Source organism: Lucilia cuprina, chromosome 5, assembly GCF_022045245.1.
Source record: "Lucilia cuprina isolate Lc7/37 chromosome 5, ASM2204524v1, whole genome shotgun sequence".
NCBI lineage: Eukaryota > Metazoa > Arthropoda > Insecta > Diptera > Calliphoridae > Lucilia > Lucilia cuprina.
The window spans coordinates 70660544-70687297 of NC_060953.1; the positions used below are offsets into that span (position 1 = coordinate 70660544).

General features: G+C 25.2%; 1 protein-coding gene across 14 annotated transcripts in view; it reads right to left on the bottom strand.

Annotated features, from left to right (window-relative positions):
- The window catches only part of LOC111691012 (RNA-binding protein Musashi homolog Rbp6), a 275440-nt gene that overhangs the window by 23246 nt on the left and 225440 nt on the right, over nucleotides 1-26754 (bottom strand). For 11 of the 14 annotated variants that reach the window (XM_046953186.1, XM_046953197.1, XM_046953193.1 and 8 more), the window contains 3 exons: nucleotides 24012-24047; nucleotides 22155-22238; nucleotides 718-783 (listed from right to left, as the gene is read on the bottom strand). In XM_046953186.1, coding sequence (XP_046809142.1) covers nucleotides 718-783; nucleotides 22155-22238; nucleotides 24012-24047 — 186 coding nt within the window. Of the gene's footprint in view, nucleotides 1-717; nucleotides 784-16801; nucleotides 18921-21314; nucleotides 21549-22154; nucleotides 22239-24011; nucleotides 24048-26754 lie in introns of those variants that run through there. The other 3 variants (XM_046953189.1, XM_046953199.1, XM_046953188.1) reach the window with 3 other exon arrangements.

Below are 26754 nucleotides of genomic sequence, written 5' to 3' on the forward strand. Positions count from 1 at the left end.
TCTTCAAACTGTGATATTAATATTATTAATCACTTGTAAACATTATCTATTTAAGTTGAATAGATAATGTTTACAAATATCATCATTACAATTTGGAGAATAACTTATCCCAAAGTGGGATTCGAACTCGATCCTAAAGAATATTCAATAAATAATTTCGATAATATTTATTTTCTCAGGTGGAAATATAGGAAAAATTTACATACACAAGTATTACTGTCTAATTCAAAATCGGTGTCGTTTTTTTTTTTTTTTGTTAAAATTGAGATTACTCCGTGTCCCCTTAAAAAATCAAGGGATGGGAGATTTACTTGGCTGGTCCAAAAGGATAAAGCGCCATCAACAATTTCAATAATTTTAATATAAAGTTCCAAATATTTTATTACCCTCTGGCCCAAGCCAATTAAACATAACCTCATTTGAGGTAAAACGAAGCACAAGGCTAATGTAGACAACACATAACTTTGAACAGTTCTGTGAAGTAATACACTACACCAGTGCGAGCGAGACGTAAAACTGTCGAAAGCCAGGTAACAAACACAAGCCTGAACGCGTTTAAGAAATAACCGCGATGACGCGAGAGTTGTTCCCCAACTCAAACCTGACTAGGTGTCGTTTTTGTTGTTTTGATTATGCCTGTTAAATGTTAAATTTGACATGCATTATACGACATCTATTGTGAAATAGACAAATATATATTCATTTTAAAATACTTACCCGATAATGCCTGAGTTAGCAATGGTGTGTTATTGTTCGGTGTTAACTGACCATTAGTCAAATCCACTAAATTTGTTTATGGTTGCAGCAAACAACAAGCAGAATGTAAACAGGAATCATGAATGATGAAAGGAAAAGGGTAGAAGAAAGAAGTGAGAAAGAGAGAAAAAAAGAAAAATCAAAGACAAACATTACATATTATACTTATATAATAAAAATTATGTAAATGTGTGAAATTGCACATACAATGTATGTATGTATCTAGACACTAATTCTATGTATTAACCAATAATAAACTAATTAAATATAGAATATGGGGAACAAATTAACTAATACTGAATACTATTATTATTAACTAATACTGAATACTACCATCTGAATGACATACAATCATTAACATATACATACATACATACATACATACATACATACATACATACATACATACATACATACATACATATGTATTTATTTCTGAGAGTGGATTTTAATTGTCCTTGTAAAGAAGGTGAATAATTAATTAAGTTTGTTAGCAGCATAAAACCGATGAATTTGAATTTATACTTAGACAATTGTAATAAATTGTGGTCGTAAAAATTGTAAATATTTTGCTCTAAAATTTTGTTCCAATTACACAAAAAGAAAGTTAAAAGTTCTTGACATATTTTCTATTATCTCTAAATTAATATGATATGTAGTTCCTATACATAGTTTATATTTTATGAAAAACTAATAATAAACAAACAAAAAATAAAAACAATTTAAAATTTGATTGATTATAGAAAACGAGAAAAAGGAAAAATATCTTAAAAATAGAAACAAAATTTTAACTTTTCTATTTTCGTAGAAGTGAATAAATCGAAAAATGGAGAACAAATAAATAAATGTCAGTAACAATTGATAAAGTTTTGAAAAATAAAACAAAGAAATCCTTGAGTAATTTGTTTAAAGGACAATATGAATCTTTGTTTTTAAGGTGCGTCAATACATTTACTTCATATTTACAAACAATTGGGAAAATACTTTCCAATTTATTAATTCTTGATTTCTGTTCCCCAAGAATACAATTTTTAAATTCATTATTTAAGTCAAGCCAACGTCTAAAAACTGAAGTCCTTTAAATATTTATGCACATGAAATCAATTGTATCCATTTTTTATACCCTACACCACTTTAGTGGGGAGGGTATATTGGATTTATGCTGATGTTTGTAACATACAAAAATATTCGTCCTAGACCCACCTTAAAGTATACCAATCGACTTAGAATCGTTTTCTGAGTCGATAAAGCAATGTCCGTCAGACCGTCTCGCTGGCTGTCCATGTAAACCTTGAGCGCAAGGTACAGGTCGCAATGTTCAAGATAATTGGATAAAATTTGGCACGAAGCCTATTGATAATGGTTGAAATCGGTCCATTATTTCATTCAGCCCCCACAGAACAGAACCCCTCGAAAAGGGCTCATAATTATGTTAAATATACAGATATATCATAATTATGTTAAATATACAAATATATCGATAAAATACGGCACAAGTAAGTTTTATAGAAGTCTAGATGACCCTGCCAAATTTCATAATAATCGGGCCCCATTTGACCCTAGCACCCATACAAAGTCCCCTTCAGAAAATTACTTGAATGTCCTAAATTAACTTATAATTTTTTAATTAATTTACAGTTTCTGATTCAATAGAATGTACTACTTATTCTTCTCTTTTTAAACAAAACTTATGTTAAACACTTGAAGATTGCAGAATTAATTAATTAATAATTAAATCATCGATTGAATCGAGTTACTGCTGACCCGCTAAACTAAATACTTCGTGTGATTATTACTATTATTATTATTTTTTACTGCATAAGATAATTCTCGAGTTTTCTATTTTATTAGCTTCCATAAAACTTTTCTCCTCCTTTGTTGTTTCGTCAACTTATTTATGCAATGATATTTTGCGAATAATGAAAAGATAAAAACACATTTAAATTTACTGAAATGTTGTCTTGCTTAAAATTGTGTTTTAAATAATTGTATCGGCGCTTTCAAATTTTTATTTTTATTTAAATGTTTTACTTAGGGCGGTAATATAAATTCCTTGTTCAAACCTAGTTTAGTATATGTTTTGTGTTTTTCAGTAATATAAGTAACGTTACTTGTTACCTTAGTTTAACTGAGTGTTATTGGCCAATTAAACTTAAGTTATAAGTGAGAAAACACAATTAACCAAAACAATAAAATAATTATTTCGGAAGAACAAAAACTTAATATTTTAAGTAAATTGCAATTTTCTGATTTGTTTTGTTTTATTTATTATTGTTTTAAATGTCTATTTAAAATTTTTCCAAAATTTTTCATTTTACAAAAGCATTACTTGCAAAAAACAGCTGTTCATTGTTTATTTTTTTGAGTGAAAAGTTGCCAATACTAACAAATTTAACTGAATTTAAATTCATAACTGAAAAACACAATCATCGGTTAAAGTCCGCCTAAATTTGTTCCGAGTTTAAGCTAACAGCAAGTTAAGATTAGTTTAACTGAGTAGTAAGAAACCCGCCCTTAAATGTTAAATTTTGTAAAACATGTATATGAGCAATAACGAATAAGTTAGAAAATACTTCAAAAATATATTTTTGTTTTATTATTTTTTAATGAAAGGAAGTGGCATTGCCAGTCATTAAATTCATGACATTTTTATTGAAACATTAAAGAAATATATTTTAGTTTTAATTTTTAGTTCTTTGCAAATAAACCAAAAATGTAAAATTAAACATATATTAAATATTGTAGATTGTTTGAAACATTTAATTTTTTCTTAATTATTTAGGAAAATACCAACCATTCAATATTTGTATATGTATATGTAAGTATGTATATTAGATTTATAACTTTTATACGATTTTTGAACATCAGCCCTATCCATTCCATACAGAAAAACAACTATGAATGTATAGCCGGGTATGGCTGACAATATGATACCCTACTCCAGTCAGTATGTTAAAAGTGTGTATTATTTAAAAAAAAAAATAAAGCATTTAATTTGTTTTTTAACTTTATTCTGGAATATTTTTACTTATTGTTGTCAAAAAAAGAGGACTCAAAGGGAAGAAGGGATAAATATGGGTCTATCCTTATAAATGTTTGTAGAGGAATTTACATCTAAATCAAAGTTATTTATGTAGAATTTAATCTCGTTATTAGTGTCTATAAGTGAAATTTGTTGAATGGGAGCTGGGCGAAATATTTCAACCATTTTCAAAAGCGTTCGTCCTTGAACCAAAAGAAGAGTATATTCAAATTTCATCAAATTATATTAAAAATTCAGGGACCGTAACAGTTATAAGTTGATTTATAACAGTTATTTTGTGACTTTAAAAATAAATTTCCATCTGAAAAAAGTTATTTTTCAACTTAAAAATAAAAATTCAAATGAAACTTTTAAAAAAGAGTTTTATTTTTCCATCATAAAATAAAAATTATTTGAGGAGTTTTATTTTTTCCGTCAGAAAATAAAACTCATTTTTAATAATAATGCCTACCAAAGAAATTAAAAAGCTTGTGTTCAGTCATAACACAAAATTACCATTTGCCATTTTTGATTCCGATGTTTTCAACGCCAGTTCAATCAATTATTTAATGGACTTGGTCAGATAAACTCAATAATATATAAAAACGTTGTTTGATTTTTTGTTGGGGAAAGCAAAACTTCCCAAATGATTTTTATTTTTTGATGGAAAAAATAAAACTCCTCAAATAATTCTTATTTTATGACGGAGAAATAAAACTCATTTTTTAACTGTTTCAATCAGACTTTTATTTTCCGTTAAAAAATAACAGATAGAAGCACGGACAAACAGGCGGACATAGCTAAATCGACACAGAAAGTTACTTTGAGCTGATTGGTATACTTTAAAGTTGCAAACATGAGCACAAACGCATAATACCCTAACCACTATAGAAGTATCTTAACGTATACGTCATTCCGAGGGTGAAAAAGTTTTAGTGGAACATTATTAAAAGTTTTACATATTTACTTAAAAACCAAAGTTAGTATTTACTAAGTCTGTTTGAAATGGTTTTAGAAAATCGATTTGCCATACATACATACATACATACATACATACATACATACATACATACATACATACATACATACATCCATACATACATATGTATAAATCTAATAAATAAAATATGCTTAAATGGTACTTTGTTTCACCGATTTCTCGGCTACGAGCAGTGAAGTCAAAATGTCTAGTGACAAACAAAAAGCCGTGTTTCTTAATATTTATAATATCATATTTAGTGGTGTAGAATATAGCTTGATCGTAATGTTTTTTTTTCTCAATTCCTTAAATTGGAGGCACATGTTTCAGATTTTATTTGCAAAAACATTTAACAATAAAGTACGAGTGATCATCTGTAGAATATATAGTCGAATAATTGCTTCGTACGAACGGGATATAAAAGGATTAATGTGTTATCAAATGAAAACATTTTTTGGATTTAACTATGAAATAAAAATATTTACTTCGTTTAAGTTTTAGTTAAGAATTTATAAAATCATATAAAAATTAATTCTGTATACTGCGACAATTTATATATATAAATATATATTGTAATTTTTATTAGTATGTATTATGTAAACATGTTAATAAATAATTAAAAATAAAGTTAAAAATAAATTAACAATACGTAATAAAATTAAACTATATAAATAATTATGATTTACTTAATTTAGTTTACTATTGTATAAACAAACACAATTACATCTACATGTTTATGAGGATGGCAGTGAGATGAATGAAAACGAATCTGATTATAGTATCACATTTTGGATGACCCAATGATTTTTAATTATTCTGTAAATGATGTCGATAACTCCGATAAAAAACTAAAAAATCCCATTTTTTACACCCACAACCAAATAGGAAAGGGGGTATAATGTTTTTGTCATTGCGTTTATAACACATCGTAATATACGCCTATGGCCCAAAAAAGTATATATTTTCCATTTGGTTTTCGCATGGTCCCCATACAAGTGGGGATTTTGTGGCGATCGTTCGAAAATTGACCAAACCCTTTTCTGAAAATTAATCTACCTTTTTTATAATTACAAAAATGTTTTGCACGGATTGTTGATAGATAGACATGCACTTTATATAACTCGCATTATGCTTTTTGTAAAAGCTGATAATTGTGGCATGTTTCATAAATACTATTAGATGTGCTCCAATGTCTTCAGTAATTTTTTATGATAAATATGACTTTATATTATGCACATAGTTTGAACATTATATACGACAGCAAGAACTTAGTAATCAACAAAATTATAAATTAAATTATTTTTATGCAATAACTTGATAAGCCAATTTAATTTTTTTCATAGTATAATAATACTTGTCTTAACTTGTTTAATCACAGCAACATAAAAAATTATCAATTCCCCTTTTATCTTTATAATTATTAAGGGATTTCTTATATTTCGAGTTTGTGCAATATATTTTTTTACAAATTTTTTAAATTGAAAAAGGGACATCATCAGCGAAAAATGGTCAATATATATGGTTTCTATCAACTCAAAAAGGACATAAAATCGAATTTTGATGGTGGGTGGCTTATCGAATTACTGCAATAAGCCCTTTAATTAAAAATTCAACGAAAAAACATATTTTGGGCACATTTTTAAAAAAAGTCTTATATAACTTTCTAAATCGTTAAACAATTTATAAATTTGTGAAAAATAGACTACAAATTTATTGTCCTTTTTATACATATATATGTATGTAAAATTAAAAATGAAATATTTAACATCTCATGGTAAAATTGGATACTTTCACGTATACGCAAACAATAAACAGTTCAAAGAATAAGTGTCTATGTGCGCAAAAGACTTGAATCACATGAATACTTTTGTCAGTTTTAATATTTCAACCTTTATTATAAAAACTTAATAAAAAATGTTCATACGAAATTTGATTAATAAATCAATTATAAAATATAATCTTGTTTATGAATAAGACCTTAATTGTATTAATATTGTAGTATAAAATAGAAAATGTGATTTTTGGGGTAAATTATTAAGATTTTATAAAAATTTATTTTTATTTTGCAGGATTTAAAAATCACGAAAATACCGAATCCCGGTATTTCTAAAAATCAATTCCAATTGTCATCCTTAGTTGGTAATATCCCAATAAACAATTTTTTCAGACATGTCTGATATGAAAAATTTTCTGAAAAAGTTCTTATAGACTTTTTAGCGAATTTTTAAATTTCCTCAAGTCATTTTACAGAATAATTGGCAAACTGTTTGATAGACTTTTAGTATATAAGCATATATAAACCGCTATGAAAAAAATAAATATGACAAATTTGTTAATAGTACAAATTTATATTTATATTAAGATTGGAAAATATTAGTGAAATGGAAAAATAATGCGCTGTAGCAAGATATTCGTCAAAAATTGATTTTTGTAAACTTTGACCTCCAATTTTTATTTAGCTATCTGATTATTTTGCCTAATTTCCCTAATTTTTAATTAAATTAAACTATTTTTTTTTAATTTTTATTTTCCATATTCAGTAGAGTAATAAGCATTGTTTGAGAGGTATGCCTTCAGAACAATTGTCCACGTTACACCATAACTCAAAGCACTGTGTTGGAGTTTTAAGAAAAGTTTTTAATTAATATCACGATAGGTAGGTACAGATGTAAATGTTTAAAATAACAAAAATTACTCTTTTTTATTTTAAATTTTCTATATGACTTTAAAAGCTATTGCCGTAGTCATCCCACAATTGATTTTTTAAATCAAATTTATTATTATAATTGTATCTATGAACAATTAATTTAATGAATGTAATTAATTTATGACTAAAACTAAGATTACAGATTAGGAACTAAATATATTTGACGTAAGTACAAATAAAAAAGAACTTAAAACTTAAAATATGTAAATTAAATCTAAAGGGTGTTTATTTTGTGTATTTTTATAATTGTATCTAGTGTGTTTTACTAAAATATAATTTACAGATTATTTATTTAAAATTAATTACAAAATAAAACAAAATTAAAATATCTCAAATACTTTTATAATTTGCAAATAAACAAGTTACAATTAATGATACATTTAATATATTTGTTAATATATATTTTTAAATATACAAAAATATTTGTTCAAAGAATATTGTATACATTTATAAAGATTTTCAGTAATTGTTTTATAGAGAAAACATATACATTAGACCGACTCACAAAAATGGAGCTTGAGTTACACCCCTCAAAATATTCGTTGATTTGTAATATGATGTTACCTAAAATATTTTCGGTTAAGTGTTGTCCATTCGTGAGCTGTACAGTTTTGCAGAAAATATACACGATTTTTCATGTTAAATTCAATATTTTACCCAGCTTCAAATAATATTTGTTATGTTTTATAATGGTTTCCAAAATATTTCTAGTCTATCGATGTCCGTTCGTGAGCTGGACCGCTTACAAAAAAGTCGCTTTTTAGTTTTTTTTTTTTTTTAATTTTACAGTATTTCTTAAAAAAAATATACAATAAGTGGTATCATTTCAAAGGTTTCCTGAAGCCAAGGCTACTAGTGCGAAATTGTGCATATATTTTATTCTCATTGGTGAAAAACCTAACAGTTTTAAATATTTTGGAATATAATAATTATAAGCAGACGGTTATTTATAATCAGGGAAACCGAAAACATGCTCTAAAAAAAGTGTTTTAAGCGCTTTAAATATGCCCTAAAAAACTCAAAATATGCTCTTAAAATTTAAAAAATATGCTCTAAAAATAAAATTTTTCATTATTTTTTAACATTGAAAAGCTCAAAAAGACAGAAATTGTAATGAAATAATAAATGCTTAGTGTCATATTTCATCCTACAAGACTTTTTATTATTGTTTCATCTCATAGTTTAAAGAACTAGTGTAATAGAATTCCGTTTTACGTTCAGATAATCAATAAATAACATGAAATCATTTGGACCCCAAAAAACATATTTCAAACGACAAAGTTTGACACATTTCTACCAATTGTATTCATAGCTTCTAAACTGACATTTTAATCGGTGTCGTCATAAATTCCAATAATTAGTTTTTTAAACTATAAAAATAGATTGGTCTCATGAAATCAAAAGTAATAGGTTTTATGTCTGATTTAAAATGTAATGCTTTATTGAACAAAAAACTATAACATTGGTTTTCGTGAGAGTAATGCATTTTTTGCAGTTTTTAAGTTCTACAAACGGTTTTTTTTAAATTGTAAAATAGGCTGAAAAATTAAAAATAAAAAAATTAAATTTTATTTTTTTTAAATAAAGTTTTGAAAATGTACAAAAACGAAAAAAAGCGAAAACATCAAAATATGCACTAAAAGAGTAAAATATGCTCTAAAAACTCGAAAATATGCCTTAAATATGCTAAAAAAGTCAAATCATGCAAAATTATGCTCTTATGGGTAAAATATGCAAAAATATGCTCTAACAAATCGATGCCAAAATTCTTAAATTGGTCTGAAACGTATAAATATCTTATCGATGAGTCCATACGACCCACCACAAAAAACATGCATTTGCATATTTTGGTTTCCCTGTTTATAATTAATACTTTATGTTTCAAAACAAAAAAATAATTCCAAAATACCTTTTTTTTAAATTGGTCCAGCTTAAGAACGGTAATTTTGAGAGGGGTAACAAAGACACGTTTTTGCAGTCCATACAAAGTGAGTCGGTCTAATATACATATATGTATGTGTGTTTAATAACTAATGTACTACATTTATATTTATTTTTTAAACTTTGCTACTGACAAATTGAATCAGACCTTGTTGATTTTTTTCTTTAGTCTGAGGGATCCTTTAATCGTTTCTTTGACTTTTGATGGTGACGCTTGCATAACATTTTCTTGTTCTCCTTTCCTTTATATATATATATATATATATATAAAGGAAAGGAGAACAAGAAAATGTTATGCAAGCGTCACCATCAAAAGTCAAAGAAACGATTAATATATATAATATATATATATATATATATATATATATATATATAATATATATAATATTATATATATATATATATATATATATATATATATATAAATCGTTTCTTTGACTTTTGATGGTGACGCTTGCATAACATTTTCTTGTTCTCCTTTCCTTTTTATATATATAATATATATATATATATATATATATATATAATATATAATATATATATATATAATATATATAATATATATATATATATATATATAATATATATATATATATATATATATATAATATATATATATATATAATATTATATATATATCGTAAATTAATTTATTTTCTGTAAAAATAATTGGGTTATTTCTGACTTGATTTCATTGTTTTATATATTATTTTAATATCAAATTCTTTCATGAGTTTTCATTTCCCAATTGCGTCAAAACATATTAACAAATTATTTATATCCAATGCAATAAAATTAGTCTAAAGACAATCTGGTAACAATGAAAACATGGTGACTTAGACCGAGTTTTTACTAATCGATAAATCACTTATTTTAATGTTTATTTTAGTAAAAATTGTATTAAATACAAAATTAACTAACTAATGAAGTACTCAAAATTAATTTTAATTTAATCCCTAATCCTTCACATAAAGTATGGCCCTTAGGGATTAAACTTTAATAGATATATAATAATATATATTATCCTCAATATCATTTTTTAAAATCACAATTTGAAAATGTTAACTAATGTAAAATTTGCACTGATAAATATATCGAAACAAAATTTTGGACATAAATAGGTCTAATTCTTTCTAAAATAAGTTATTAGTTATCTCATTTTCTATACACAAATAATGAAATTCCTGAAGCGGGAAAAATGTGTTCCATATAATGAGTTTTTTAATAAAAGTGACCATTGTACCACTTTGTATATATTTAAGGCTATATAAACATGAAATTGCTGTAAGGAACTCTGCATTGCATTTTTATTTTTTTATTAAAATCAAACAATTTTTCTTAAAATTGACCATTATTAGATAAGGCTGGTAGGGACAGTGTCCTCTTCAATGAACCAAGATAAAAATTTGCGTCTATTAAGGAAAGAAAAAATATGGCACTTTTTTGTTAGAAATAAATTTTAGCGATTTAAATATATGAGGGACTATCACTGGCCCCGTTTTGTCCTCGTTTACCTACAACTATAAATAAACTCGAAATTTTCTAGATATAAAATCACAATTTTTTAACAATTTAAATTAACAAGATTATCACTAAAATTATGGGAAAATAATATAAAGTCTATGCATGTATTAACTTCGCGCAGGGATTTGAAGTTCCACGTAAACGTAGATTAATTTTTAAACTTGATATGTTAATAGATTGTAGAGCCTTATTTAAAAACATTTATCAAAGTTATATAAAACCCAAAGTATTAGAAAATGCCTTAAATTAGGGCCTGTTTGGAAGCTCACCACAAAAATAGCTGATGTGTTTTTATTTATATTTCATCTAATTAATTATGTTTTTTAGATGACACGGACAGGAAGCTGGATGATATGGAGGGGACAATACAACTCCTTATGAACTCTCATTGGAGGAAGAGGAGGCTAATACAGAAATATTTATTACATCTGGCATGATTAAGAAGGCAATCAAAAACTTGCACCCTATTATGCACTTTTGCAGATGGGCGGGACTGGTTTTTCTAAATCTGTCACGGATTTTCGCTGTCTGCTTGAAATTATTATACACCCCAACTAAATGACACTTAAGTCCTATCAACCGATTAAAAATTAAAACTTTGGATACGTCATCAATGTATACTGGTCACATTGGAAGGCTAGGGACGGCTTAGAATATATAGAAAACATTGAAACACTGATACCCGATCGAATGTTTCGGTAAAGCGGAACATTAGAACAACTAAAAGCTGGAAACAAAGTGGGTCTGGGGTTCTATATACAGCGATATAACACCGTTTACTTTATTACAACAATAGCTTCCAGGCAGAAGTCCTAGCAATAACGGAATGTATCTATGTGTAAGAGAAATCCACAAGGACTCAGACGAATGTAGAACTTGTAGAGAGGACAGAAAACATTGGAGCACTTTCTTTGCCATTGTCAGACTTTCTTCGAAATTATGTTTAAATTTTGATAGTGATATTATTCTTGTTTTTGTTTCTACCAACAAACATCGTCCATGAAAAGGATGGAGGTCTAGGAGTATTTTTTCGGATTTATTGTATATATATACTCATTTCAACTTAATTTAAGTAGGTATAAATTTGGTAAGTAGTGATAGTAGTCAAGGAAAATTAGAATACTGGGAAATTTTAAATAGCTTAATAAAAGCAGACACAGGGTTTCGTCTTAACGCTAAAAAATACATTGAGGGTCAAAAAGCTCGCTTATTGTGAATCCTGCTACTAAAATTCTATGACCATGTCGCTTAATGTTCATACAATAACAATGGTGATAAAAAAGATTAGAGCTATTCATTGATTTAATTCATAATAATTGTATTGTTTATTAAATAATTATTTGTTTTTGTATTTCAAAAATTTTTTATAACTTATTAATTATTTAGACATTTTTTGTGTGCTGGTTGTTGTTGTCATTGTGAATATTTGTCTTTTTATTTTAATTTTATTTTTTATTTTTTTATAAATTTTATAATTTAATTTTTTTATAGTTTGTATGTATGATAATATTAAGTATATAATAATTTGCTTGTATGTTTGAATGTATAAATATGTAAATAAGTTTGTTATTTTTATAATTAGCTTAGTTTCATGTTTTGCTTATTTTTTTATTTAGCTTAATAAGTATATGCATATATATATTCATTAATTTTGTTAAATACCTTTCATTTGCGTTTTTATTATTTGGCAATAAATTTAAATTGATTTTTTTATTTGGTTGTTTGTGCTATTTGTTGTTGTTTTCATTAATATAAATCATTAATATAAATATTTAGTATTTAATTTATTAATAAATATGCATAAAAAAGCAAGGACAAGCGTTATGCATTTTTTTATAAATATTTGTTTTCTTTTTGCAAAACATTATATATTTGTTTTTGTTTTTGCAGAATAAATGGATGGATAATTGATTCAAAAACACACTTTTTGTTTAATAATTAAAAAAATTTGTTTAATGTAAAATTTTTAATAAAAGCTTTTTCAATTTTACATTTTTTAATTGTCATTTAATTTTTGATTAGTAAATTTTTTATTAGAAAATTATACGCTTTCATAAAGATAAAATTAAAAGTGTTATTAACAAAGATGTATATCTCAAAAACACTAAACCTCATAATTAATAACATTTATTAATTTACCTTTAGCCTTAACATATAGAAGGATATTTTAAAAATATATTAAAAGCCACATAGTATTCAATTCTTTAAGTTCCTGTGATACTATTTTCATAAAACAGCACTAAAACGCTCATATAATTTTAAAATTATACATATATGTACATATTATGCATAATTCATTTCATTCAGAAAAAATAAAACATTAAAAATTCATTCATTCCGTGGCCAAAAAATGTTATATTTATATTATCCCTCTTTGTTGCATTAAAATTAAAAAAAAATACTAATGCTATATTATATATGTAAATGTAAAATATATAAATAAATTATATAAAAAGCATTTTATTTTTTAGTAAAAATCATTTTATATGCTAATTTTTTATTTGTTTTTGGTTTTATAAAAATAAAATTAAATGTTCTCAACATAGCAGCGACATTAAAAATAATAAAAAAATTTAAGGTTATAATTAAAAAAAGACAATTATGAAATAACTGTAAAATAATGGTAATACTACATAAAATAATTTTTACGTCGTCGTTCTTTTTTAAATTTTATGAATAAACAACTACGTATACGTATACTACATATGAATGTACTTACATACATATGCACGTTTGCTACAAGACTGGCAAACTCGAAATTCGCTTATCAAATGTCCTACAATTTCCATGTTTTCACGCATGTTTATGAATTAACATTATTATTTTAAAGCGCATGATTTATTAAAAAGTTATTTAAGAAATAGTAAAATGTGAAACATTTCGTAAAAACGGCATTTTGTTACGCCAGTCTTGTGGTAAATGAGCGATATAATTTGACAATGTTTTGCAGCGAAAAAACTAAAGAACGAAAAATCTTACTTAAACATATAATAAAATTGATTTCTGAATTAACAAATACTTTGGTTTTGAATTAGTTATTGCTCTAGAACTTAAAAAGAAATATTTAAAGACATTACTAAATATTATTATGAAATATTTCACTCAGTAACTGATAATGATAATTATTTTTTTAACCAACTTTAAAAGATTTGTATTGTGTTGGTAGCAGTAGATAAGAAACATATAAATTTAAAAAATATGGTTATGAATAACTGTTATATGTATAGCAGCCAATATTTTTTATTTTAGGTCAATATAACTACGAACAGAATTAAAAATCAATTTCATTTAAAAAATATATTATTTTTAAAATAAAGAGACATTTGTTACAAAACTTACCTTTTAAATTATTTGGGCTAAGATATTTAAAATAATAATAGTATCCAGACAATTTTTCATAACCAAAAATAATATTTCTCTAAATAAAAATATAAAAATAACTAATAATCTTTGAATATCAAATTTTATCATAAAATCGGAGGCATGTAAAAAATTATCCAACTTCGAAAAGATTTCGATTGAATATTATTTGTATAAGTTAGTTTTTTAATTTTATAATTTTTCATACAGAATATAGAGTAAACACTAGGTATTGAACTTGAGGTCCACATCACGCGTTTTACGCTTTTTAAGCATTCTACGCTTTTGTCAAAAAAGTAGACTAGATGAAGTTGTGTATGGGCAATTTCGTGTCAAGTAACCCAATTTTAAAAATCGATTCGGATTAAATTTGCTCCAAGGTAAGTATCACACGAAATAAAAAAAATATATGTTTGATAGCCCGGCGCAAGGGTTTTCTTATCTGGGGTATACACTCTGTGTATGAAGAGCGTTCGGCCTTAGGGCGGCTTTTTAGGAAATTTTTATGAAGCGAAGCCGTTGTTGGACATGCCATAAATATGAAAGTCCTTGCACCCCATTAAGCGATTAAAGAATGCCCCACTCAAAATAATGCCTGACCTACACAGAAAAAAATTTGCACAATTTTTTCCTTAACAATCGTTTGCTTAAATTTAATTTCGATTATTATTACTATTTTAATAAGGGTTAAAACGAATTTGTTTGATTTTCACAGAGAAGAAAATATTTTCTAACAAATACTTTATTGAAATTAGTTTAATTTTCAGTAAATATTTTTACTGACTCAATAAATATTTTGAGTTTTATTTATATGTCAGCATATGAATTGATATAATTCTTACTTGATTTATAACATTTAATGTATAAGTGTTTCAGTTTTCACAGTACAAAATAATTCTTTCTAGAATGTGAAATCAAATTGTTGTTAAAATGTATGTACTTATATAAGTATTTTTTCTGCAAATTTGAATTAAATAGACTTAGAAAATTTTTAGTTAAAATTCAATATATGTATATTTTTTAACAAAAATTTTATAGATTCAATAAGGAATTTTGAGTATTATTTTTGTCAAAACACAATAAATAATTTATCTGTTTCAGATAAAATATTTGCTTGCATTTCTGAACAAATACAAATAATTTGCGTCATTGTTTTAGTAAAATAATTTTATTTTACTTTTATTTTCATGACGCCTCATACATCTTCCTTTTTGTATATTGTTATATGCAAAGAAATAAATTTTTAAAAAAGTTACGGAATTAAAAAAAAGAAAAAAAAAAAAATAGTTAAATGTGATAAAGACTGTTAAAATATTTCAGTATAAAATTTTGCAAACTAAAAAAAATATATTTTGTGTTTAACATTAAACACAAGAAAATATGTATCTTTAATTTTCTTTAAACTTTTAAATAACATAGCAATTTTTTTTATCTAGTTAACCGAATATGAAAGTATCCATTTACCAAATACAAGAAAGCGTTTAAAAGAATAATGCTATATATATACAACGTTGGCAGCAAAATTAACAGAAAATGGCTTATAATATTGTCAACTTACAAATTTTGTCTTGGGATAGAAAAAATGTAAGTTCAGACGATTATTAGACATTTTCTGAACATTTTACTGACAACGTTGTAAGATCTGACAAACGTGTATCACGGCTTTAACAAGAGTGCTTTATTTGGTTATGCCAATGGAAAAACCATTAATCTTAATATATTTTAAAAAACACATAAAGTCTCATATTCATAAATTCTTAATAAAGTTTTTGGTGGTTTATTGAAGGAATTTTGTATGGAAAATGTGCGTAATAAACCCAAAATAAACAATTAATATCTATATGAATATGTGGGTCGAAGTATAGAGTGCTTAAAATAGGTAAGTCTAATTCCTACATGTCGTAAACATTAAATTTAATTAATAAATATGGAAAAAACGCGAAGTTCTTCAAAGCCTAGAATGCGAAAAAGATACGAAATGCGTGGTGTAGACTAAATCACAATAACTTTGTTGTATCTTCGTGAAAATCTCGGCATAGCAGAGAGTACACTGAAAAAAATACATGCCTAATATATACGAAAAATGTCGTACATTGTACGAATCGTTCGTTGTTTCGCACCATGAAATTCTTTCGTAATATATATGAAATTGTACGAAATATTTTAGTATAATGCAAAATATTCTTGAAAGAAATTGAAAAAAGGAATTGTGAATTAATATGGTAAAATTTACAAAATATTAATTAATTCAAACATTTTTGTTCATTTTAAAATAAATTTTCTAATTTTAGGTCAAAATTATTCTCCACACGAATTTTCAATTTTTTTTAATGAAAATAATTCAAGTATAATATTATACTTTTTCTTAAATTTTATAAAAATGTTGTAGTTTTATGTAATCATAATATAATTAATATCATTATGTTTTATTTCGCTAAAATTTAAGAAAAAAATATTACGAAAGGTTTTCGTACTTTCGTAAAAATAGAAAAGGGTTTTATTAAATAATATTTCGTATTATACACGAAATGTTTTTAAATTCGTACAATGTACGACATTTTTCGTATATATTAGGCATGGTTTTTTTCGAGTGTATCCTCGCAATTTTGCAAAGAAAATTTGAAGTTTTGTGAGTGGGTTAATTCTCACGATTGTGTTTTATTCTCTTAGAGCTCGTCTGTGTAGAGAATAAACATTTTGTTTGACAACCGCTTCAGTTTCGCCTATATGTACTACTATATGCTTTGTATATCAAGTTTTTTTTCAAAAATTTTTTATGCTTGTCTAGTAGTGGATGAACGATATGTGCATATATCCCTGCAGCAAATTTGAGTTTAATTTTGGATACATGAACTACATAGTCACTATAAAGGTCAATTTTATGTTTCTCAGCACCAAGTTAAAAGATTTACAAAAACAAAATACATTACTTTCTAATTTTGATTATAACTTTGTTATATTTTAGTGCTTTTTAATATAAAGGAAAATCTGATCACAATGAAATAAATACACCTTTCCTTCTGAATTTTGAGAGCAAGAATGATTCAGCATTAAACTATCTTCTTAGTGCATTTAAAAGTGTTCCTTTTTTAAAATTTTTATTCTATCTACTTTTTATCTTTTAATTTTCCATTTGGTAAATAAAAACGCACTAAAATTTAACAAAATTATCATCAAAATTAGAAAGTTATGTATTTTTTTTTTTAATTTTTTTAACTTAGCACTGAGACACATAAATTTGAGCCTTTACAGTGATAATTTAGTTCATGTATCCAAAATTAAACTCAAATTTGCTAGAAGTGACTTGGTTAATAAGAAACAAGTAATACATATGTAGTATATGGGTCATGGAGTACATGTATATTTTTCTGTACATAAGTACGTATATCCCTAAGGGCGTATGTCGGAATAGAGCAATTAAAAATTAACGAATGAAAATATAATTGTTATTCCGCTTAATGTAAAAAAATATAAGAAAAAAATTTAAAATTAACGAACGTTAGTACGAACACTACTAATATTTCATATAAAATAAGTTCCTTTCGAAAGTTAATTTTTTTTCAAAGGAGTCAATAAAAACATATACATTAATATTACAAAATAATTAAGCACTCTGACACGTCTTTGGTTAAAAAGAGATAACGTGTGTAAGAGATCTAAGACATCTACTAATTTCTACGAGATTTAATAATTTGGCATACATATCTAAGATTACGATTAAAGTTTTTTCGATAAATAACTAGAACAATCAAAACAATAAACGTCAGTTAACTTATTTTTTATTCATATTTTGAAAAATGTCAATTAATTGATTATATTCTCTTTTTGAGAATCTAATGAATTGATGTGACTGACGTTTTAATTGCTTACGTATGCACATACATACATATATACGGATCGTTAAACGTTTTAATTATGAAAAACTAACATTCCTTCGATTACTACTGGAGTTGAGTTTAATTATGTTTTTGGTTTAGATAATATAATTGGTTAATAATATTTGTTATAGCATATTATATATTTTATATATTTATATATGTGAGTATATTAAAAGTGAAGAGAGATATTTCGAGTACTAAGAAACAAACTACTTGTCTTTTTATTATTTTTATAATAAAAAAACGAATTAATTTTGCTAATTTTTTAACTAAACTAGCTTGTGTTTTATTTATCATCATTGCAAATGTTTGATTTTTTCGAAGTACGTATGTATTTCGAATTTGCAATAATTTCAAAAAAAAAAAAAGAAAAAACATTTAATGCCCTTTTTTGGTACTACTTAGAGGGTTAAAGAGAGACATTTTGTTTTAATTTGAGCAGAAAGAGCTTTTGTTGTTTTTACTCTTTTAGAAATCCTTTTGGACTCTGTGTGTGATTCATTGAAGCTCAAGCTGTTTTAAAATGCCTCACCAAAAAAAAATATAGTTATTAAAAGTTGTTGATGCCCAGAAATTGTGATTTAATAGCAGCAGTACGTGTTAGAGCTGTGGCTAAGGGCAGCGTTAACGCCTGGTGAGGAAATCCTGCTGTTGAAGGCTGGGTACCGGCACCGCTACCAGTACCAGGCCGCCTGCCTGCATTCGTACTACATGTGCCAAACGTGCTTCTACCGATTCCACATATAGTCAAGCCTACAAAATTATAGTACATTTACTTTGTATAGTTGAAAAAATTAAGAGAAAAAAAAATATATATTTTTGCTATTGTTTTTGTTTTACAGGAATGGTTATTATGGGAAAGATATAAAAATCTAACGATTGAGATAAAATGAAATAAAAATTTAGTAATGTTTAAGTTTTTTTTTTATAATTTCCCAAAAATATTACAATACAAACCAACCTCAAATGTAACAAATTACTGATGCACTTATTAAACTGTTAATAATAATATTGATAATTGATACAAAATATTATGTTCGATTTAAACCACATAAAAAGGTTTTGAGTGTGATGGTCCAAACATCTTGAGCCCTCACTTTAAATAAAAGATTAACTGACCCCAAACATATTATAGAATTTGGTTTTCGACACAAAATGTTTAAAAATACAAAACACAAAAAAAAAATAAATTAATAAATTTAGAGAATTCAACAAGGGACCGATTATAATTGTTATTTTTTTCATTCGAAACAAAAGGTTGCACAGTCTTAGTTAGGGATTTTTTAATCATTATTATGAGATTTATATTAATTACGTCGCCGTAACCAATTAACATGAAAAATATATTTTTTTGTTCTAAATAACTGTTATTAGCAATCAATATTTTTTGGTTGTAGATAACAAAAATAAACTAAAGCGAAAAATATTAAAATATGCACTAAAAGAGTGAAATGTGCTAAAAACTTGAAAATATGCCTTAAATTATGCAAAAATATGCTCTAACAAATCGATGCCAAAATTCTTAAAATAGACTAAAATGTGTAAATATATTATCCGTGAGTCCATACGACGCACTACAAAAAGCATCCATTTTCACATTTTGGTTTCCCTGATAATAATATCAGAACACAAGTTTACAAATTAATATTTTTTGTTTGCTCATGGAATGAAACATATCGAGGGACTATATTCCATAGTCTCTATCTAAAATAACACAAGTTTTCAGGACAGCAAAAAACTGTTTATTTCGCTAGTTCGTAAATATGTGCTTTTTATCAAATTTCTTAATTTTTTAACTGATTTTTAATATTTTTTTTATTAATTTTTCTTAATTACAAAAAATCAAATAAAATTTGAAAAACTAATGACATTTTATTATTGAATTACAAACTTAAGGAGCTGAATTTTTCCTCGTAGTTCATTTCTTATACTTTTTCCAAAAAACTGTTGGAAGTGGGTGTGATAAAAATTGCATCTAATTACTAAGATTTAAGATTATTGCAACTTAATTTTTAATATTTTTGTGACAGGAATCAATTATTAGTTTTATGAAGACCAGTAAAATTTTTTATATACAATATAACTACATCCCTAAATATTTAATTTTTTTCCTCCCAATTTAACCTTATTTAGCATTTTGTTTCTATATGAATAATACAAAAATTTGACGTCCTCTGGCATTGGTTACGTTGACCAAAACCAAATATTCTTATCTTATAATAATGATTTATTATAACATTTTTTTAAATCCATTATTGTTAATTATTAATGAAACATTTTCGTCATATTTCTTAAAACCGTTACCTAAGACAATTTTATGTCATAATGATAATTACATATTTACATTCCAAAAAGTATTTAATAAATTTCGTAACATCCTTTTGAAATACATATGTTCAATTCACAATCAAGTTGTATATTGTATCTACTAAAGTGTAGTAACAGTGATTGTGAACAGATTTTTGTAGCAAGTCATAAGTTTATGCTCACGATAAAAAACAATCAAAACAAACAATGTCAAAAGTAAAAAAAAAACAAATAATTAAACGAGCAAAATAAACCAAATTAATTTATTTTTATTTAAAATTATATTATTTTCGTTATTCCACATTTTAAACTAATAAATAAACAGTTTCTAATAAAATTGTATTTTTGTTTTGGTAAACAGCTGTTTGTTTGTAATTTCTGTGTTTCCACTTTATCGTTTTTTATGCCAAAATCGATTGATTTTTTTATTTATATGCTGAAATAGACAATTGACAACATTGAATTTTCTTACGACATTCGAAAAACATATGAAAAATTGTCGTAAGAGTTGTATAGAACTTTTGCATAGAAAATACCAAAAACATTGTTATGACTATTGTTTCAGCTGCTGGCATACAACGCTACAACATCGATTGTGAATTGAACAATACTGGTTAAATGCAACCAACTACATAAATACAAAAACATAATACCAGTGGCGAATTGTTCAAATAGTGTTAACATTTTTAAATAAAAAAATATTACGAAATGCTTCCCTCTTTTTTAAATAATATAATTTTATTCCAATATTATGAATTATCACTTAAACATAGAAAATTTATTAGCGAAATAATAAATAAATTTAAAATTATTATATAACATTTTGTTCGTCTATAATTTTTATTTTTTTTTTTTTTTTTTTTTTTGGGCAACGTCTTTGGTGATAATAAAAGGTTTAAAATTAAAAATCTGAAAAAAATCATTAAAAAAACACTTATTTATGTAAATAATAAACAAAGAGAAAATATAAAATAATATTTTTAACTGGAAAGATTTAAGCTGTAGTTGTGGGAGGAGCCACCATATAATCACCAATCAAAATACGATTTTCCGGGACTACACTCATTACACCAGCTGTCGTAGATGCAAATGAAAATATAAAAAAATATCGAAAAGAAAAAGCAAATGTAATACAAATAATTTTGAATGTTTTATTGCAGATGATTTACATTTATGTAAGCTCTGTTAGTTTTTCTGCAAACAAGAAAAAACACACACACAATGCACTTCATTTAGTATGAAAAATTATTTATTAATTAAATACAATTTTTACAATCTAAAATGGATTTAGTGTAGTCCCGTGCAAAAAGAAAGACGCATACATTTGTTTGAATTGGAAACTATTCCAGTAAACACGTTTTTTTTAATTAATCACAAAATTTTTCCAATTGAAATTCGAGTTATGCATACATATATTTATAATTATTTTTAGTAAAATTTAGTTTGTGGTGATTTCATGAAAACTTTATTTTGTTTGTTTTCTTTTTGAATTGTTTATACCTAAGCGTGCATCAAGCATTATTATACATATTAAATTAGTTAAAATAAAATTGCAATAGCCAAATTTTTTATTACTTTTTGTATTATTTCGAGTGGGTTTAAAAAGTAGGGATATTATTTCAAATGGAAATCCTTAACTATTATGTATATTTATTCATTAAAAGGACTATTGAAACTCACCAGTAGGATACGGTAAACCAAAACTAGGATAACCCGAGTAGCCACGTCCAGCTGCGTAGGCAGCGTAAGCAGCCGCTGGAAACCCTAAAACAAAAACAGAGTACATAATATTGAGATAAAACAATAATAGGGATGTAAAACCATATAGTAGTACATATAGGCGAAACTGAATGGGTTTTCAAAGAAAAATTTTTATTCTCTTCACACAGACGAGCTCTGAGAGAATAAAACAAACAAGAACTAAACGCACTCACTAAACATCAAATTTTCTTCGCAATATTGCGAGGATATTACCAGTTATTAGTTTTTCTTATCACTTAAACTTAATGTTTATTATTTTTTTCAACACTTTTCATTTCTTTAAAAACCCGAAAATAATTTATATTTTACAAACGAAAAAAAAATTTTTTTTCTTTGACATTTTATTTTATTTTAATTAAAATTGAAAAATGAAAAGCTGTACATTTTAGTATTGACAATTAAAAAAGTATTTTACATAATTTTTTAATTTAACACAAAAATAACAAAAAGACGTGTTTATAATATGTTTTAAGATAAAATATATTTTTAAAAAATAACTAATATTTCCATTCACTGCCATATAAAATTTCATTAATAACACACAAAGAAAATAACGTCCAAAAAATAAAATTTTTATTTAGTACTTTTGAACAACTGTGTTTATTTTTGTGCTTCTACTAATACATTCTCACCAGTTAGGTCTTTGACAGGGGACTTAGGTCCTTGACAATTAGTTTCGTCTATATACTACTATATGTGTAAAACTATGAGTATTTAAAATTAAAAAAAAAACATAATATACAAATATTTTATTTCCGGATATACATAGTTTTTTTCAAAATCAGTACGTTTTAATCCAGAAGATGTCAACCTTCGTCGTAAAACTTAACAAAACAAGTAAACTTGCTATATTCGGCTGTGCCAAATCTTATAAACCCTTTACAATAGAAAAACTTGGTACTTGACCATGCAAGTTATTGCTCTAATTTTTATTCACAGGGCTGTCCTGAGTTCGTTGTTAATTTTTAATTCAAAATCGACCTTTTGATTGATTATGATGAGCCGTAATCTTACAATTAAAATCAACGTCCCTATCAAAGAAATTTTAAAAGGTTATGTTTTAAAATGCCTTAAAAGTCATGAAAATTTTAAAATTCTTTTGAATTTTTAACTTCAAAACTGTAAAATGTTATAAGTTGACATCAAATGATACAAAAATGACATTTTTAGCGAATCCTTGTAATTTAGAGATTATTTTATTAGTTTTAGAATTTTTCAAAGCAAAATTCCAAATTTCGTAAAATCTTTATGAAAACAAAGAAGTTTCATGCCTTTCATGTTTTGGCCTTTTTAACCAACAAAAACCGATTTGAATTTAGTTAAAACTTACTATTTTTTAATGTAACTTAAGCCCTTTGGTTTCAGAAAAAACAAATTCTCAAGGGCGTAAGTTTCATTTCTCCGGAATAATAATTTGTCAATAAGATATAAGCTTAACTTGAGAAAATGTTGAACATTTTTGGTTTATTTATCATTTTAGACGGTTTTTTGCTTCTTCTGAAATATTTGTTCAATGTGACTTAGGACTTTTTGGATTTTATATGACGATATGTGTATATACATACGTAAGATAAATGTTTTATACCTCGTTGGATAGATAATATTTGTGAAAGTGTTATGCTATACGCACAATTGGAACGAACAACGAATTTTTGTCGTCAGATATAGAACACACTAAAGTATATGATTTAAAATATTTTTAATAATAGTATGTATGTATATGTGTTTTTATATTTAAACTATGTGTATATAATTAAGAAACATTTTTACACTTACCTTCCGGTAATGTCCCTAGTCCCCACATGATGTTGTCTGTATTGACGATAAATAATGAAAGAAAAAAAATAAAGGCAAATATTAATATTACAAAACTTTCTAAAAATTTTCACTTTTGTCAATAAACAAATTCTAAAAAATAAAAGATATAAAAAAGTTGTAAATTCAAAAAATTTTATGTTTGGATAAATATTTTTGTTCTCTGTTAAAAGGAAAATAATTCGCTAAAATTTTGCTTGTACGAGTACAATCTAAAACATTTAGAAATTAAAAAAGTATTAATGTATTTAATTGATTTAAAAAAATGTAATTATAGATGTGTAAATATGTGTATTTACTAGTGTTTACTAAGTTATTTATTTTTTCGTTATAATGTTTGACTATAGAAGATTTGACTAAATGGTTTTTATTATTGTTTTTTAGAATTCTTTAAGTATCTCTCTTTATCCTACACTAAGACAGAAACACATACTATCACACATATATATATATTAAACAAACACACAGATATATAAAGATAATGTTTGAGTTTAGTATTAACTAGTTATAATCTTATTTACTAAAAATATTTTCAGACGACAACACGACGACAATTATAAATACGTACTCAGGTATTTATAATATGTATTACATTTTTTATTATATTTGTGTAGGTTTCTGATGTACCCCACAACTAAAAAGTGAGAAAACTAATTACATAGATGCCGAAAATTCTATTGATCCGCTTTTCAATATTCCTGTTATTATTATTTATATTAAAAAAGGTTTTGACAAATAGGAATAGTCATTATTGCTGTCTGAAAATACTTTAAATTTATTTTTATTTATTTCTAAAGTGTAGGTAATTATTGATTTTATAAAAGTTAGATTTTAAACTAATGTACTAAATTTTAATGTTAAAAATATTTTCAAACAAATCTTTTCGATTCATCAACTTGTTTTTGTAGTTGTCGTTAATTTAGAAAAAATCTAAGATTAGCTAAAAGATTTTTTTCTTGTAATAATAAAAATTATTAATTTTATTCCTATTTTGTAATATTTGTTGTTAATTTTAAAAATATTAGTATTAATTATCTTTTAAACTAAAAACTAAATTACACTTAAAACTAACAGAAGTTAAAAAAATTGTGACCTTGTTAAACTAAAAAAAATTATTTGTTCACAAAACGGTCTGTTGAAAGAGGCGAATGGAGAAAGTAAATTAATAAGCTATTCTATTAAATAAAAATAATTAATATTATTGTTAATATTTTACTTTCAGAGACAATATGATTTTAATGAATGTATTGTGAATAATTAAAATTTGTGATAGAAAGTACAGATGTAACTATAATCCCCACATTCAATCGACTGTTTTGTGCAACATACATACATATTTATACCCTACACCACTGTATTGGATAGGATTTATATGTTTGTGCTGATGTTTGTAACGCGCATATGTAAGGTATACTGATAGACTCAGAATCATTTTCTGAGTCGATTCAAAACTGGTTAAAAACGGTCCATTATCCCACATAGACAACAACAACTGGACGAGTTGGGCTTTTTAGCTCATGGTATATTGAAGCACAAATGAATCTGTAAGGATAAGGCTCTTATTTTCTTCTAGCCCCTTTACAAAACCTTATAAAAATGTTTAAAACGTTCAAAATTTACTTATAATCATTAGTGTAGCGATAAAATTCGACATAGTTAACTTTTATACACAAATATATGCTACCTCTTTTAGAAAATTTGATTTTCTTAATTTAATTATTTCAGTACAATGTAATTAAGGTAAATTTCAGCAAAAAAGTTTTTCAATGAAAAATAAATATTTTTTAAAATATGCTCGTGGTGTGGAGTATCATATGGTCGGTCATGACCGACTATATTTTCCTACTTGATATTAATCTAATACTTTTCTAATAAAAGTCATTGATTAAAATTGTCATTTTGTATTTTTTTCTTTGCACTAAAACTATTAAGATTATTTAGTATAAATATATGTTTAGATTATATATGTTTTTAATAAAATGAATTCATAATAAAAAACTTAAAAACAATCACATTTAAATAAATTAGTTAAAAAAATAATTCAAGAAATGCCTCTTGATAAACTACAACTAAAAAGTAGATAAATATAAATTCTGACAAAATTTAAATAAAAAGACATCTATTTTAAAAGCAATAAAAAATTATAAATGTTTTTATTCATTTTTGCCGTTGCTGTTGAATTGTTCTGGTGCTGTTGATTGTTTATTAAAATTCCATTGATTAGCTGCCGTTTTTTCACTAATTTTGTTTTTTATCGGCTTTTGTACGTATGTATGTTTAATTATCCTCTTAGATCCTTGCAATGGGTTTTGACGTAATTGTTGTTCGCTCCCTCTCTATTATTAAATAATGTTTCACTGTTATTGCTGTTTTTAATTAGTCCACGTTGAAACCTCGCACTTTGTGTTCATATTCATAAATCATTGTACTTTTATAAGTTTTTTCTATAATTCTTTTCTGTATCTAGTTGTTTATTAAAAACCAAAGTGTACTACAAAAATAGTTTAAACATTTTTAAAATATGAAATTTTTTCTATTTTTATATTGTCTTTTTTAAATTTTAAGTTAAATATGTAAAATAAAACTAGTTTTAAATGTGATTTTTTTTAAAATTATTTAAAAGAATTAACTTCTTATTACTGGTTTCTTATCAGTAATTAAATCATATTTTTCTAGAAATGAGAGCAAACTTTTCATATTATTT